Consider the following 18,002-nt stretch of genomic DNA (forward strand, 5'->3'; position numbering starts at 1 on the left):
TCAAAAGCAATTGGCAATAATTTATAAAATCGCCTGCAGTATTTTTCTCCAGTTTGTTTTGGAATTTTTGTGTTTTTTAGCTCTGTGCAGCCATGAATGCTAAACGAAAAGAAACTTTGCCTGAAGTTCGAAAATTAGTTATTAATTTGCATATTGAACATGGAAAATCTATAAGAAAAACTGCTGAAACAGTTAGCTTGAGTCATTCAACAGGTTTCAAGACCATTAAACGATATAAAAAGAATCATATGATTCAGGATAAAAGAAGACCTGGCCGACCATCAAAGCTATCCAATGGAATAAAGCGAATTATCGTTCGAAATATTAAAAAAAAAAAAAAAACTCCAAGAATGAGTGCTCCTAAAGTAACTGCTGATTTACAAGCATTATACGGAGTAATTGTTAATCCTGAGACTATTAGAAGAGTAATTCGATCTGCTGGATATCACGGTAGAGCAGCCGAGAAAAATTTCTTCGTAAGTGAAAAGAATAGAAAACTCAGACGGCGTGCATTTTCAGACTGGCTTTAGCAAAATCCAACATAAATAAGAATTCTGATTACTGGAATGAAGTTATATTTCCTGATGAGAGTAAATTTAATATATTTGGTTCTGACGGTAGAATCTTGGTGTGGGGAAAACCCAGGGAAGAATTTCGAAAACAGAACTTGGTGCCAACAGTAAAACATGGTGGAGGAGGAGTTATTGTATGGGGGTGTATGTCGTCCGCTGGAGTTGGTACTCTTGTTTTTATTGACAGTATAATGAATCAGTACAAGTATATTGACATTTTAAATCAAAATTTGAAATCTTCAGCGCGAAAAGTGAACCTTCATAACGACTTTAAATTCTACCAGGACAATGACCCCACGCACACTGCTTTGAACATTAGACTCTGGCTGCTGTATAACTGTTCTGAAGTAATAAAAACACCACCACAATCTCCAGACTTAAATCCCATACAGAATATTTGGCAAGAATTGGAATCAAGAATTCGCAAACACACTATTTCTTCAAAACAACAATTAAAATCGGTGCTTCAAGACGAATGGGGTAAAATCCAGTAATCACAAAAAAAAAAAAAAAAAAAAAAAATTAATCGAATCCATCCCAAGAAGATTAAATCATGTTTTAAAAGTAAAAGTAAACCCAACAAAATATTAAAACCTTTTAAAAAAGTAAACTTTTTGGATAAATATTTGATGGAAAAGTAAGTGTCCCATCACTTATGTGAGCCATTTTTTGCTCCGTTATAAACAATTGTATTTTTATTAAATTAATATTTTAATATTTTGAGAAAATCTATGTTATGTAATAATTGTTACTAAATTTAAGTATGAAACACATCCACAAAAAATTTTACATGTTTTTTAAATTTATTTTATTGCAGTTTCCTTTTGTAAAGCACAAGTGTCCCATCACTTTTTTGAGACACTGTATATATATATATATATATATGTAATAATAAAATTCCATAATGAAGAATACACTTAAAATTCTAACTGTATGTTCTTTTCATTATTTAATGGCGACGTTCTCTTATTTGAAACTACGTGGAATTAAATCCACAGTCCCGTAGTCAAGTTGTTTTTTCCCGCCTTTTCTACACGCACAGTTTTAGAATGTTCTGGAACTATTTAAAGCGAACTGGATTGGCTGACGAGGCTGACGTCCTTTCTTGGAAGCTCCGCCTTTCCAGAGGCTATAAAAGAACTCGCAAAACGAATATCGGGGCTTTTTCTTAAATGTCACGATGCAGTAAACTTCATACAAAAAGTTATTAGTAATTCTTTTTATTTACTCCGGATATCTGATTTTTGTAACTGCCATTTCTCCTTAATAATAATAAATGGATCCTGTTTTTAAAACTTATCGTCTGATTATTTAAGCTACTACTAAAGCTGATACATCACACACATATATATAAACATATATATGATTTAGAAATCAAAACTATAACGAAAGTTGCTAATATGAAAATTGACATTAAAATTAAAACTATCATGCAAATAGTTATATTTTACAGTAAATTCAGGATCTTACAGACAACTTATTCATATTTTTAGTAATATATTATACTTAATAGCTATATCTTACGTGCAGACATAACTTAAGAAACAAAGAATGGTAGAACCACCAAAGGGTTTTGCTTCAACTGGCTAAAGAACTTTTAAAGACTATATATATATTGTAACGAATTTGGTATTTAAAAAGCTAATGTTAGTTCAATCATAAATTAAATGGCTCCCGCTCGTCTTCTGACGTGGGTCGAACTAGTTTGACACAACATAGAATAGATACCGGCGATCATCCCCCGATCAAGCAACATCCAAGACGTCTACCGTTTGCTAAACAGGAAGAGGTGCGAAAACTGTTAAAAGATATGGAAGAAGGTGATGTCATAGAGTCTTCAGTAAGTACATGGACATCTCCCATCGTCCTAGTCAGAAAGAAAGACGGCTCAACAAGATTTTGCGTCGAATATCGCCGGTTGAATGAGGTTACGAAGAAAGACAGTTACCCTCTTCCTAGAATTGACGACATTCTAGACACTCTTTCTGGAAGCAAGTGGTTCTCAACACTTGATTTAAAGAGTGGGTATTGGCAGGTAGAAATACAGCCTGAAGACCGAGAAAAGACAGCATTTACTACGGGACAAGGGGTTTGGCAATTCAAGGTGATGCCGTTTGGACTGTGTAATGCGCCGGCAACATTCGAACGTCTTATGGAGACTGTTTTGAAAGGCCTTTCCTACGAAGCCTGCCTGATATACCTGGACGACATCATCATCGTCGGAAAGAGTTTTGAAGAACATTTAGAAAATCTTAGAAAGGTGCTTCAGAAACTGAAAGAAGCCAATCTGAAGCTGAGTCCCGCTAAATGCAAATTGTTCCGAAAGGAAGTGACTTACCTGGAAAATGTCATCTCTGCAGAAGGTGTGCGGACGGATCCTGAAAAGGTATCAGGGGTTAAATCCTGGAAACGTCCCGAAAATGTCCATCAGCTGAGAAGCTTCCTAGGGCTTTGCACCTACTATAATAGGAGATTCGTGAAGGACTTTTCTTCCATCGCAAGACCCCTTCACAAGCTGACAGAGAGCAAGCAAAGATTCTTGTGGACAAAAGAATGCGAGGATGCATTTAACAACTTAAAGGAGGCATTAAAATTTGCTCCAATCCTGACGTATCCTCAGCTCGACCGACCATTTATTCTCGTCGCCGACGCGAGCAATGAAAGTGTCGGTGCTGTTTTGTCCCAAGAAATAGCCGGCCAGGGACTTGTAGTGGCTTACTGGAGCAAGGGCCTGTCTAAACCGGAGAGGAATTATTGTGTCACCAGGAAAGAGTTGCTCGCCATAGTCAAAGCTGTAGAACAGTTCCATCACTATCTATACGGTAGAAAATTCCTGCTCTGCACCGATCATGCATAATTGACCTGGCTTTTAAATTTCAAGAATCCTGAGGGTCAAATAGCCAGGTGGATACAGAGACTCCAAGAATATGACATCACTATCCGCCATCGGAAGGGATCATCACACGGAAACGCCGACGCCCTGTCTAGAAGACCTTGCCAAGAAAGCTGCCGATATTGTTCCAGGGTGGAAGCGAAATACGAGCTGCTGACTCCGGTCGCAAAACAAATTACAACATCAACATCGGCTGATCGAGAACCGTGGAGTGATGATGAAGTCAGGAAAGACCAGCTGGAAGACCGCGACATTAAACCCATAATTGATTTAATGTAGTCATCAACCAGAAAACCTACCTGGCAGGACATTTCTATCTGTAGTCCTACAACCAAACAGTACTGGGCACTCTGGGATTCATTTCACATTCGAAACGGCGTCTTATACCGGAAATTCAAATCGGATGATGGGAAGACGTTCCAATGGCAGCTGATACTTCCAAGATCCCGTATTCCTGATGTCCTTAAAGAACTACATAACAGCCCTACGGGAGGTCATTTTGGAATAATGAAGACCTTACAGAGAGTTCGTGAGCGCTTTTACTGGAATAATGCAAAGGATGAAGTGCAAAAGTGGTGCCGATCCTGCGATGCCTGTGCAGGTCGGAAAGGACCGAAGAGACGCAGCCGAGGCAAGCTGCAACGTTACAACGTAGGGGCGCCTTTTGAACGTATCGCCTTTGACATCTTAGGACCTCTGCCACGAACTGCTGATGGCAACAAATACATACTCGTTGTCATTGATTACTTCACCAAGTGGCCTGAAGCGTACCCTGTTCCTGATCAAGAGGATGTCACAGTAGCTGAGATAATGATACAGCACTGGATTTCCAGGTTCGGAGTGCCTCTTCAGTTACATTCCGATCAAGGAAGGAATTTTGCCTCGGCAGTAATCAAAGAACTATGCAAACTACTCGGCATTGACAAAATTCAAACGACGCCATTGCATCCCCAGTCGGACGGCATGGTAGAGAGGTTCAATCGAGCCATCCTTAATAACCTCTCATTAGTGGTTTCCAGAAACCAACAGGACTGGGACAAGAAATTACCACTCTTTTTACTGGCTTACCGCAGTGCTGTCCACGAGACTACCGGCTATTCTCCATCACAAATCCTCTTCGGTCGTGATATTCGTCTGCCTTGTGATCTATTGTTTGGCCGCCCTCCGGATGCTCCTTCATCGTCTGAGGAATATATTCAAGATCTTCAGGCCCGGTTTGAAGTGATGCACAACTTTGCACGAGAGCGAGTCAACTTGGCGACGGAGAAGATGAAGACACGATACGACACAAGAGCTACTGAACATCAATTCCACGAAGGAGACAAGGTGTGGTTGTGGAATCCGACTCGACGGAAAGGACTCTGTCCGAAATTACAGTCACCTTGGGATGGCCCGTACACAGTCCTAAACAGGCTGAATGACGTCGTGGTTCGGATTCGTAAGTCTTCGAACTCTAAACCTAAAGTCGTTCATTACGACAGGTTAGCTCATTACTATGGCCATAGTACATAATGTAAATAATTGTAAATAGTGTAAGACCATGGTCCTTTTTGTTTTTAAATGTGTATTTGATTTGATTTGTATTTGATAGCATTTGTTTAAGTTATCTATTGCATTTATTTTTCATGTTGTTTATTATTGTAATGTAATGCTTATTAATGCATTTACGCCACAGTTTTAAGTTTGGCTTCCTGTCCAGGGATTGTACTGCCCGAGAAGTTCAGTCCTTGGGAAGGGGGCAGTGTTACGAATTTGGTATTTAAAAAGCTAATGTTAGTTCAATCATAAATTAAATGGTTTTATTTCTCGCGCAGTGCAGCGCGTGACGAATATTAAAAGAAAGCTAAGCCGGAAAATTGAAAATACAAGAGCGTGTGCATTAAATAAATAAATATCTCTTTTTGATTTCGAGAAAGTACTGGAAAATTCTAGCGCGTGATTTTAAAATCTTATAAAAGGAGGAAAACATCTCAGTTTGTAGTAGTTGCTTAGTTTGTTGTTGTTTAGAAAACTGCTCTTGTTGATTGTAGCGAATTCGCGGATTAGCTTTCTTTAGCTGTTTTGAATTACGTTCTATTGGACGTTTGAGTAGTTAAAATATAACTACTGTGAGATATTGTAATACTGCATGATAATTTGAGAAAATTTAAGCATTTTTGTTGTGATAATAATAAATTTTTGTTCATTTTTGATCGGACTTGTGCATTCATTTCATAACGAACCCGTACGCACGCAACAATATGAAAGAAATGAGTTTCACACTCAGTCGCAGGAACTGGGAATCATCCAGCTACAATATCAGGCAGTACATTAGTATTACATACGAAAATTTCGTCAATCGTAAATCCAGACTAGTTGGATACTGTAATGAAAGCAAAATCAATTCTGTTTCCGAAGTAATAAATACGTTTGGGGAAAATGCAACCTATTTGCAAGATATGTTCTATATCGTTATATTGTTTACGCAAATAAACAAAAATAGAACATTAAAAATACGTCACCGAGAGCGTTTTTTATTTACATATTATTTTAAAGCTAAATAATAATAATAAAAATTAAAAATGTATAAAAATTCTTAAAGCTTTTAGATATCGTATAACGCCCAAAGGAGCGTCATTTACACACACATACACGTTTGAAAATATTTGGGCTAACGCCTCTTTTGGCTAAAAATATTAAAAAGCAGCATATCTTTAGAATAGCCAATAGGCAGTATCGCGTGCTGGAGATAAAATCTTTCATTCCGTACAATGTTGCCACTACTCGCTTTGAAATAATTGAGTTTTTAATAAAAAATTTTTTAAAGTTTTACAAAAAAATGAAATAGATTATAAAAAAATTCGAAATTCAAAATTTGGGCTTCCAAGTGCCCATGTTCGGGTGGAGAACTACATTATTCAAAATCTGATGTCTCTAGGCACCGCCGTTTTTTCATAATACGAGAAACGTACATACATTTATGCAGATTCTTCATTATTTAATTTCTTAAAATATACTACAGGGTGATACTAATTAGTGGCAACAGTCTAGTAGGCTGGTGATTATAACGTTAAAAATAAGAAGCAAGGTTTAAAGCCATTAAAAGATTCAACGAAACTTCTCCTTCATTCTTTATTATTTCTTGTAGAAGAAAAGCGAAAGTTAAAACAGTGTAATATAAAGCAAAAGGAAAATTATATTTTAAAACTCTATCCTATGATAAGCAAATATGTAAATGGAGGTTTTTGATATTAGAAGCATACATTCTGAAATAAAGCTATCAAAAGTGAGTCATTAAAATAACTGAGACGTTAAGGAATATTAAATATACTTATGAGTTGCAAAATTTGAAACTATTCATGGTAACACAATTCAATTTATTGCAGGATTAACTCATTACAAAATCTAGAACTCATTACAAAATGATTAACTCATTGCAAAATCTGGAAAGTTATAATCTTGAAATATAATTATTTTCTAGTAATGATCTTAAAATTTAATTATGTGACTGTAATGACTATTTGAAAACAACTGATAATAAATCCTATTCTGTCTCATATTACAAAACTGGAGTATTTTACCGACATTTAACGGACTACAAATTTCAACTCTGAGCGATGATACTGCGGAACAATTTAGTATTTTAATGAAGTTAATGGGTAAGTTCTATGAACGTAAGAACTACAAGAACTTGTATCTTAACGCTTCATTATTTGAAACAACGTGATTTGTAATAAAAGAATATTCGGTCATATTTAATAAGAGACAAAATACATACATGATACGATCGAGAAGTACTTATACCCTTGTATTACTTCTATTAAGAATACTTTAAAGTAATGAAACTGAATTAGAAGTAAATTGTATTATGTGGGAACTTGATATGACTTATTATCTATGCATTAAGTTTGTAGCAATTCTTTGGATTCACAACCAATGATATCTATTCGACCAATTACCAATATAATGAATGATTAACTGAGAACTTACGGCATGAGAGATCTTAGAATTGGTTATTCTTGATGCTTTGAGAAAAGTTACAAAGTCTTGATGACTTAAGAATCTGAGCGCGTGCCACGAAGCAATATGTACGAACAATATCTAGGTTAGGTCATTAAATTCTGTTAAATTTTAACTACATTTACATTAAACTTAAACATATGTAAAGATAAGGTGTAAGGTATTCCTCCCGCCTACTTAGCATGCCTTCGTGGTGTAGTGATCATCACGCTCAACGCATATACGAGAGGTCCGTGGTTCGAGTCCCCGCAAGAGCATTGCTAATTTTTCATCTCTTTTGCTTCAAAAATACCTAATGTCTCTCCAACGGCTCCCGAACTAAAAGGTGGTGAATGATGATTCTTCACCACTAGGATTTGGCGACTGGGGCATCTAATTTTAATTATTTAAAATTAATCGAATCTCTGAAATTAAGATTTCCAGTGTCTTCTGCCTCGATACTTACTTTTTCTACGTTACGATAAAAGTACATTTCTCTTCATATGAAATTCAAATTTGCTTATTAATAGTCTCGAAAAAATCTGAAAAAAATTTTTAAACCGCTTATTAACATAATATTCATAGCTTAACATAATATTCACAGTCACTAATTTTTTACAAGGTGTTTATTTAAAATAATATGCATGGTAAAAATGTCTCATAATTTTAATAATTTTATGAGGTTTTATCCCTCTCATTTATACTACATACTTCTCAGTTATATTACGTACTGTTCTGTCTTTTACATTTATAATTTTCCTATTCATTCCTATCCAATGAAGTCTGTTCAAAAGTGTTTTCCAGTAATAAATATTCCATAAATAGAGCACAGAAATATCCAAATTTCCAAACAGATAAAAATTTCAGTAAATTTATATTAATTATTATGTGCCTATCTAGGAACAATGCTTCTGAATAATAAGTTTGTTTAAAAGGTTTAGGTGTCCGGTGCCTATTAAACGAGCAAGACAGCAAAATTTATGTCTTTTACATGCATATTAAAACTTTTTAATTGTTACTGTTATTTTTAATTTTTAAGAAGGTATTAAAACTGCGAATTTAACTTGGGATATTTATGTTACATCTGAAACTAAAATATTTTTTTGGTTTTAGGCAAAAATTGCTTTAAAGTTATGAATGTATGACAGTTTTAATAAGCATGTAACATATTTCATTTTTAAGTATCATTAAAATGTGAAACATTAACAGAATTTTAGGTTAGCTGGAATTTAAGGAAAATATAAAACATTAACAGGATTTTAGGTTAACCGGAATTTAACGAAACACGAAATCATTTTAAATCAAATTCTATATCGAGAATTAACATTTAAGTAAAAATTATACTTTATAATTTAAGTAGAAATTTTAACTGAAGTAACAAGACTTATCTATTTTTTATGAAAGGTAATACCACGCTTGAAAAAAAGTAGTTTTAAAGAATATAAAAAAGACTTTGTAAAGATATTTTTTGTAATATTTTAGTATATAAACATGTAATTAGGGTGCTACGATTAGTAATTCTGCGTTATTATCAATGAATACATTAGTTACACACCTTATTAATCTATCATGAATAAAATAGTGAAAGCGTTTGAAGCTTAGAGAAATTAAGAATCTGGTAAATTTCAGTTAATTAAAAAATAATTGTTTTAGTAAACACAAATTCGAAATGTAATGAAAACATTTCTTTAGAGGTACATAACATGTGAAGACGGATTCCTTTCTACATAACAGCTCCTAGAAATAGCTTGAGAAATACAGTAAAATAACCTGATCTTAATTATGAGACAAATCAGTAATAAGTACACTGAGTTACTGAAACTTTGTTCTTGAGCAGGTCATAAATAAACTCGCATTTTTATAAAGTGGAGAATAATCAGAAAACGTTCAAGAAAAGTGATGTTATTGGTATAAAACAAGGACACTCTTAAATCGAAGCTGCAATTTAAATCAATAATGTTAATAATAATAATAAAGAGGAGGAATTTAATTTATTGGAAAACTGAATTTATTGGAGTAAGCTTGATTTAAATTCAAAACACTTCAATAGAGGTCTGAAGAGTTAAAGGTTCGCTACACAATTTTAGTTAAATTCCGAATACTGTTATAAATAAATAAGTGAACATATTTTGCTGTCAGAAAAACTATGCAATAACTATTTGTTACATTCTAAGTTATAATTTAAATTCAAATTTTTAACAAATTTGTTTATGTATAAACTTATGTTTATATTTAGACTCTTTTGCTTATGTCAATTAGTTGAAGCATTAATTCATTGAGATATAGAGAAGAGGAGTGTCTAGAAGCGAGAAATGGGACGTTTAATTGTACTATTGCCTAGAGCTGAACACGGAAATTTTGAACAACTACTCAAATAACTGCAACTCTCCACAAGAGAATATGATGGGAATGTTATAATCCTCATAAAAATACAGTGGAAATGTAGGTAGTTGATAAAAGCAGTTATAATTTTATTCAGTATACGGCAATATTTAGCTACAGTGTTTTCAAGTTAATTAGATAAATAATCAAATTATCATACAATATAAGGAAAGGAAATGTACATAAAGCTGAATTTAAATAAAATACAGAAATATAAAAATTTGAAATTGCGAGGAATTTCGCAGAATTATAAAGAATAATTAGCTTAATTTACTTTTTATAATTTTAATGTTACTATTCTTAGGTGCACTTTCATGAATTTGAATATGAAATATGCTACTTTATCTGGATATTTAAGTGAGTATTTACCTAGAATCATATCAATAATTTAAAATAGAAGTGTGCCATTAAATCACCGATATGACACAACGGCACGGAGTTGAATAATAATATTGAAACACTAAAACAGAGTTGAAACAGAGTTTCTACACAGAGTTGAATAATAATATTGATGCACTAAAGTCCTTAACTTCCATATATGTTTTAGGGACATTTTTACAAGTCGCATTTCCTTTAAAAAGTCATACAAGCTATGGTAGCACAAGCTATGCTGTAACAGGATATGTAACTGTGTAGTTTAAAACGAGAGTGCATCAAGAGTAGAAATAACGTTAAAAAACTAATGAGACTCACCACAGTTCAACACCAAATTGGCGTATTTTAAATAAATAGAGAAGCACTAATGTCAAAGCACATTTTAGTTATTTAATAACACAGGCAATGAAGTAGACTTTTAAATTTTTAATGAATTCAACACACATGACATTAAATATTCCAGTTATGTATAGCTATCGTTTGTCTTTTGAAGTTGATTACAAAATGCTTTTCGGAGTCACAAACCATTGGACTTACAAGAGCATATCTCTCGAAGACTTAATAGTTATTTCAGTGTTAGAAATACCATGGATAAGAAAACATGGTTTCATTAAATAGATCTTGAACAGTTCAAATGGCAAAAGTTTGAATCCTAAGGGAATAATTTATTACTTCAATGTACCATCCAATACAAGTCTAGATTTTAGTCTTGGTTCTGAAAGATAGTATCTTGTTTCGACTGCGATGATTTTACGTTGATTCTTCCTTGATAGATGATGGTTGGCTGTTAGTTTTCTTCATCTGGTGGTTGGTGGCAAATATAATCCGCAATTTAGGATTCATTTTGTTCATCTGTTCCAATATGATGCAATCTTTCTGCGAGCTACTGCTTAGACTGTTTTGGTTTACTTCTTTTGTGATCTTACTTTCTTCTGCTTGAAAGAAAATGCATTTTGAGATAACATGAAAAGATTTCGAAACAATAGAATTGTTCCAAATATGTATGAGAAAACTACACCGGTGTAGAAAATTAAAGGATAGCTTGGGAAATGACCCTTACTCCCCAGTGACAATTTAGAATTCTATGAAAATAAGCATATTTTCTAGCTTGACGGAAGGCGAAAATATGAAGCTACAGTTCCATTAACGTACATACTAAGTAAATAAGGACAACACACGAGGATAAAACATGAATACAAATTAGAATTCATCATATAGGGTGTTTCAAAACGATTACATGACTATGTATCTCTTGAATTATGGGACATGAATCCATAGTTCTAATTTAAGAAGTGAATCAAATAAAGCAGTTCTAAGTTTCCTGAAGTTAAGAATGCTGAATACTGGTTGTTCGGTCTGATTTGGGTTTGAAACAAGGCAAACGGATTGGTTGCGTGGTTGGTTTCCGTGGTTTTCCCCCATGTGTAACTTTAATGCGAGTCAGTTTGCCTCAAAAAGTTCCCCCTCCGAAAGCGTCCCTTATCTTAGGCAGATAGCCCTCGTGGCTTTGCCATGTTCAAATAACCTAATCTAACCTAACCATTCAACCATACCGGTGGCTGACGGGCTTGATGTGTGTTATTTGCAAACGGAAATATCCACGGGCTTAAAAATCTCACAAAACATCTTTTCAGAGAAATGAAAGAAGTTTTTCAAAACAAGAAATGTTAATCAACTGGAACATTAAAAATCATCCATGGACTATTTCCGCATACTATTTGTTTGCACTGGTAAGACAGAGCTGCCAAGAAACTGCAAAGTAATTCACATCTGTTCTTCAAGTTCCCAGTATAAAAATAAATAGGATTATTGCTTACTCATCGTTGTACGAAGGTAAAGCGATCTATATAATTTCTGTTTCTCTCCCAGGGGATAAGTAGTTTAAATTGGTGTCATCTATACTTTCAGTGAGGCCAAATAGATAGGCACTACTTATTGATGAGATAAATTTAAATACTGATTCTAAAGATACTTGCGCAGATTCCTGCAACATACACCTTTCAGTTATGCAGTTTTGTTTGATCATTTATCAGAACTATTTTGAGCACTCAACTTTTGCGGACAATTTAGAATAAACCTAATTCGTGATGAAATGTTCAGTATGATGAATGGTTGCATTTATATTTATAACATAATTTCTCTAATAAACCAGAGGAGTCATATTAATGAGCTCCTGCATTCAGATGTAAAGATTTTTAGCGATTGCAAAGAGAGAATTTCTTCTATTGAACAACAATACCCGACCTTCTCGACCTATTTAGTGAATAAATAAAGAAAGGAAGCTATCATTCGATTGATTCGTCAGTATACAGTCCGGATCTTAATCTTATCGAGCATGTGTGGATGTCTCAATAATGCCGAGCTTAATATCACACCAGCCTTCCTTTTCTGTAAGAGAAAGTCCAGATCAGCTTTTTTAGATGAATGAGTGTTAATACCACATGATTTATTCGAATACCTAATTAATTCCATAGAAAGTTGTTGCAGGTTATCACAATGATCACATATTATACCACTAAGGAAGTGGAGCTTTTGTGAGATACCTCATGTGCAGTCATATACATATTTTTTCTACAAATTTTATTTTGCAGCTCTCAAAATGTAGTACTATATCTCTGTTCAAATTCATATCGAAAAATATATGATTCTTTTTCATACTTCACAAGTAAGACTGAAATTTCTAAGCTATCTGCTAATTTTTACACCAGTGTAATATTCTAAATAAGTACATTACAAAAAATGTAATAAAATGAAATCATTAGATCAATTATTTAGAGTTATTAATCTCTAAAGAAACTTACTAAATCAAGTTAGCTGATTTATTACATTATTCTTTTTTATGTGCATGCAGTTAGAAATAAAATAAATCATGAGCTTATTAGCAGCTATAACAATCACTAGTAATGCTATCAAGGCAGAAATCATTTATTAATGGAAAAGGCGAGAAACATTGTAAAATTTATTGTTTCAGGATATTATCTGCTTGTACTTGTTAAATTACTTTAAAAATAATTCTGAATTTTAATTCGTTAATTTTTGTTAATAAAAAAATATTTTATGACTGGATTACAGTTTAAAAGAGGAAGACAAACTAATTTATCCTTTGAGACTTTAGTATCATTAGAAGATTAGTTTTACAGTTTGATATAAACCTTTGCAGTCGCCAATTATGAGATAATGAGAGCTATGAACACGAAAGAGAGGTTTTTTTAACCAAGAATTATTAGGCTGGATGAGACATAGTACCAAAAGTACAAACCAAAATTAAAATACCAGTCAAAGAAATAACACCATTATGACTCACTACAAAAATCAGAAGTTCTTTAGAATTCCAGCAGTGAGAATGTTTTGGTGGTTCTTAACTACGACTTTGTTGGCGTTATTTTAAGACTTACTTCAGACACGTATCATCAATGTGTAGTAATATTGTTCCTTTTTTAAAACTTAAAACATGATTAATGTTTCGAAAGAAGCGGTCGCATTCCCTGCAGAATCCTCCATCCTTAGATCATTTTCGATGTGTAGGTGAATGTCGCGCAACTTGTGGCTGATTTTTTCATTCGATGAAACTCAGAAGTGCTCTACTATGTACCACTGTGTTTAAGCTTCTATGGCTATGATTTCAATTCCAATATGGAGGAAACACTTCGTGGTAATCGTATCCGAACTATTCCAGAGTTCTTTGAGGAATAGACTACTCTACTGGAACTATCAGTAGAACAGATGATGCTACAGACAATACTATGAGTTCCATATGGCTAGCAAAGTTTTCTTCACAGCCCTGATGATTAAACTGATGGACAATAAAAGTTTTACGGAAATATTTACTTTGAACTAGTTGCAAACAAACAGTTGTAACTTGAAATTTCAACTCTCGCAAAAAGTTGCCATTATAAGATTTTAAAATAAGACGATGGTTTCATATATAATTTTATCACGTTTTTGGAGCCGTTTCTCAAAGGAGAGCACTGGACGCTAAGGTGATTGTTGTTTGGGACTGTAATGTATGGAAGATGTTCTATTAAAAACAGTTAAAGCATATGATTGTAAAACTTACTTTTTCATACTTCTGTTAAGATGGGTTCGGTTTTAAGGATTAAAAGGACATTTTAAGGAAAATTACCTTAAATCTAGCTTCATATTCGGGATAATGCAGTGCATATTTTGTGCAATTAATTTAACAGTACGCAGTCTGATAAGAATAAGCATATTGTAGAACAAAAGCAATCCAAAAAAATATTGTATATCTTTATTTTACAAAGAGCTTTCATCTGAGTATTTTATATACGAGTATTTTATATCGTAACATGGAGAACCAAAATGCATAGGAATACTTTTTTAATTAAGCTTTTTGGGTTCAATTATGTAATGATTTCTGCCTGAATAATTTGAGAAGCACTGCTAAGCTACTTACTCCATAAAGGTGGAGGCCTACCTTGCGATGACCTCATGGACGGAGTCCTACCTTCTTGGGACCAACAAGACTGACAAAGAGGTTTCAGTAATTTCCGCAAACCCTTTCGATGTGGCCGGCGGGATAATACGTAGATGACAGGGTCCAGAGTGAAGTTCAAAGCCATACATACATCAGCCGCTCGATAGAAGGGATGGGATTCACTTTCCGGATGAAAATGAGCCATTACTATGGTAATCTGTATGGAAAAAAAATTACAGATGGTATACCAACCACTTGTAATGAAACTTCGTTATTTAAGTCAAACATTTGCTTAAGTTACAATGATTGCCGTTAATATGATAGTGGTTAAAATTATTATTTGTTTTTTGTTATTAAATTGTGGACATCTTTCGCCCGTTCATCTTCAGACTCATGAAAATATCATAGTTTATTATAATCAACAAATCTCTTAACGTGATCAAAATGTTACTGATTAGGAGTTTTTTGCAACTTAAATAACAAATACAAACTGGATGGTTTTGCATTTTAGATCAATTATATCGTAAATTTAAATTTCGTTTTTATTCTTTTGAAACAGTTTTAAATTATAAAGACTTATAAAAAGTACTTACGGCTTGAAAAGATAAAAGTGAATTCTTTTAATTTCTGCGATCTACAGCACGCCTTACTGTAATGAATGGCGTCAAGAATTTTTAATGAAAGAATTTTTAAATGTAAAAGTGAACTGCAGACCATTTCCAAACTCCTGCCTAAGGCATACAGACGTTGTAGTTCTGTCGGAAAATATTATGTCCTAATTTCGACCCCGAGAAATTATTAAGACAGATGAAAGTATGCGATGCTATGAGATGAGAACTGGACTCTCCCATAACGTGGGAGATACACATGCAAAATTCAAATGAGCGAAATTAATTAATTTTTTGATTTTTTTAAATCTGCTAAATTTTATCTGGAACTGCACCTCGGAAAAGACATTAAAGAATGCTTTTAAACGTGTCATTGCATGAGATAAAGAAGGAAATACAAATATTTTCAACTAATGTGAATTGAAAAGCAATTGAAACTTGGGTGGATAACTGACAAAGGTGGCAGCTTTCATATTTTAGAATCAAATTTAGTTTCAATTTCTTTTTCTTTTCAATATTAATTTCGATAATTATTCGATATTAATTCAATATTAATATCTCTGTCGACCTTGTTTAAGTCTTCTGGATATGTACCCAGTATCCTGAAAACGTTTTTGAGCAAGCTAGGGCTGAAAGTCTGGTTACTTATTTCTGATCAGCAGTATTGAAATGATGTTTTCATCTTTTGCCCATAGTAGTGTACTGACAGTCCAGATCTCTCGTATTAGGTACCACTATCAGTAACAAATGCACCACAGCAAAATCCAACAAGGTAATTTTATTGTACGTGAAAAAGTCCAAAAACATTGATGTGAAACCTTTCCCTAGGCGAAAGCCATCCTTACAAACTGACTAACAGTGGAATCTACTAATTGTAAGTAGTGTTCGCTTTCGAATTAAATTTTCGACAGGATGGAAAAAGAGCGTTTTTTCATCTAATAACACAGCTCTCTTCCTCTAGTTTATTGTTAAATGATGGTATTTTCTTGTTCACTATGTTAACATCACATCTAGCATAGATAGATGCCAAAATTTGAACTTCTGAAATCTTATTGCAATAGTGCTCATTATATCTTATGTACTAATTATCCTTGTACTTTTAAGTTCATTTAGAGAGATGTGTAACATACAGTATATTAGCTGAATTCTAATGAGGTATTTTATGACTCCTACAATCTGCGAAAGGGATGCACACTAACTACTGCCAATTAGTACTAGTCTTTTTTAAGACTTTGTTTATGATATTCTAAGAGAACTTTATAATGCTTCTTTATTATTCATTAAACTTGCATCATGTTGGTTGAATGAAAAAATAATCCCACAAGACACACATTTCTGAGATACTAATATAAGGAATTAAAGACATTCTTTCTATGTCTGATACCATAAGCAGCAAATCAGTCCGGTAATCTGAAAACCTAGTATTTTTAAAGAAGACACTGTTGTACTTCAAATATGTTCCACTCCATTAATGCCTCACATTAATACAAGCTTTATTCCTTCCTTAATATAAAATCATTATTCTCCTTTCAGACTTTATAACGATCTCCTTATTCCCCGCACATAATCACTGTTTTTCTTTCAATTTTAATCTGTTCTCATATTTTTCCATTAACGTTATACTGACGAAGCATATGCTACCAATTTATATGCTGTGATAAGGTAAGAAGTCTTTTCAACAGGGTCAGGAGATGGATACTTTGAGTTCAGCGCAGATAAACACAGGGATATATATAAGGTGGTTTACTGACAAGAGAGACCTGAGAGATCCTGAGAGAGATACATTGATGGAGAAAAAGGTGCTAAAAAGGCCCGCACAGAAGGAAAACCTACCAACGAAAAACCTGCAGAACCGATAGAAAGTGATGGACCATGGATATCTCTTAAAAAGACAGTAAACATTCTTGAGAAGCCAGAACCGATGGAAATTGCGAATAGCAACAGATTCCAGTCACTCGATAAGATATACGAGGAGGAGCCAGAAGGAGGAGCAGTCCAGCAGAAGATGCCCCTACCAAATGTACTTCAAAGCAATGCAACTGATTGGTTGAAAGTAGAGGAACTACTGCGACAAGCATGCGAAGAGGAATTTCTAGCTGATACCAAGGCGAAATCAATCTTCGTTAATGTGAAGACCATAGATAATTACAGGAATGCTACAAAACTGCTGAAAGAAAAGAACATACCGTTCCATACCTTCCAATTGTGTGAGGAAAAACCACTGAAAGTAGTGTTGAAGAACATCTCGGATAATATAACTGAAGAAGCGATATTCAAGGATCTATAAAGGAGGAGTAAGTCCAAAAGTAAAGGAAAAAGAAGTTCCAAAGAAGTAAGAATAATAACTCAGAAAAATTGCCCATCTTCTTGCTGGAGCTAGAGAAAAAGAAGTCAGGATATGCCATACAATACCTGAACTGTATGTTCAGTGTGAACATCAGAATAGAAAGTTTGCACCGAAAAAGCTACCTATTCAATGCTATAGGTGCAAAGAGTGGGGACACACGCATCAGTTATGTACCAATGCAGAGAGGTGCTGAAAACGTGAAAAAAAACCCAGAAGCAATCAGTGTAACCTGAAACCGAATGCGGAACCAAAGTGCATTTTTTTTTGTCAAGAAAAACACGTTTGCAGCTATCGTGGTTTCGCGGAGTACAAAAAGAAATTTGAAAGAAGGATCCCGTGAAACACGATTCCACCACCTAAAAAAGCAGACTTATTCAGGCTGAAGAAGAGAGAAATCGTGAAAAACCCACCA

At 34.0% G+C, this 18,002-nt stretch overlaps 1 protein-coding gene across 4 annotated transcripts in view; it reads right to left on the minus strand.

Annotated features, from left to right (window-relative positions):
- Positions 1-10,611: 10,611 nt before the first annotated feature.
- Positions 10,612-18,002, minus strand: part of LOC118183424 (prostaglandin E2 receptor EP3 subtype-like) — a 206,859-nt gene continuing 199,468 nt past the window's right edge. The window contains exons 3-4 of one of the 4 annotated variants that reach the window (XM_035352945.2): positions 14,636-14,852; positions 10,612-11,135 (exon numbers count right to left, since the gene is read on the minus strand). In XM_035352945.2, the coding sequence (XP_035208836.1) occupies positions 10,951-11,135; positions 14,636-14,852 (402 nt within the window). In that variant the 3' untranslated portion in view covers positions 10,612-10,950. Of the gene's footprint in view, positions 11,136-14,614; positions 14,853-18,002 lie in introns of all 4 variants that reach the window. The other 3 variants (XM_035352943.2, XM_035352944.2, XM_035352946.2) reach the window with 3 other exon arrangements.

This window comes from Stegodyphus dumicola, chromosome 9 (genome assembly GCF_044657685.1).
Source record: "Stegodyphus dumicola isolate Sdum_Otavi_A_Nest chromosome 9, ASM4465768v1".
Classification (NCBI taxonomy): Eukaryota; Metazoa; Arthropoda; class Arachnida; order Araneae; family Eresidae; genus Stegodyphus; species Stegodyphus dumicola.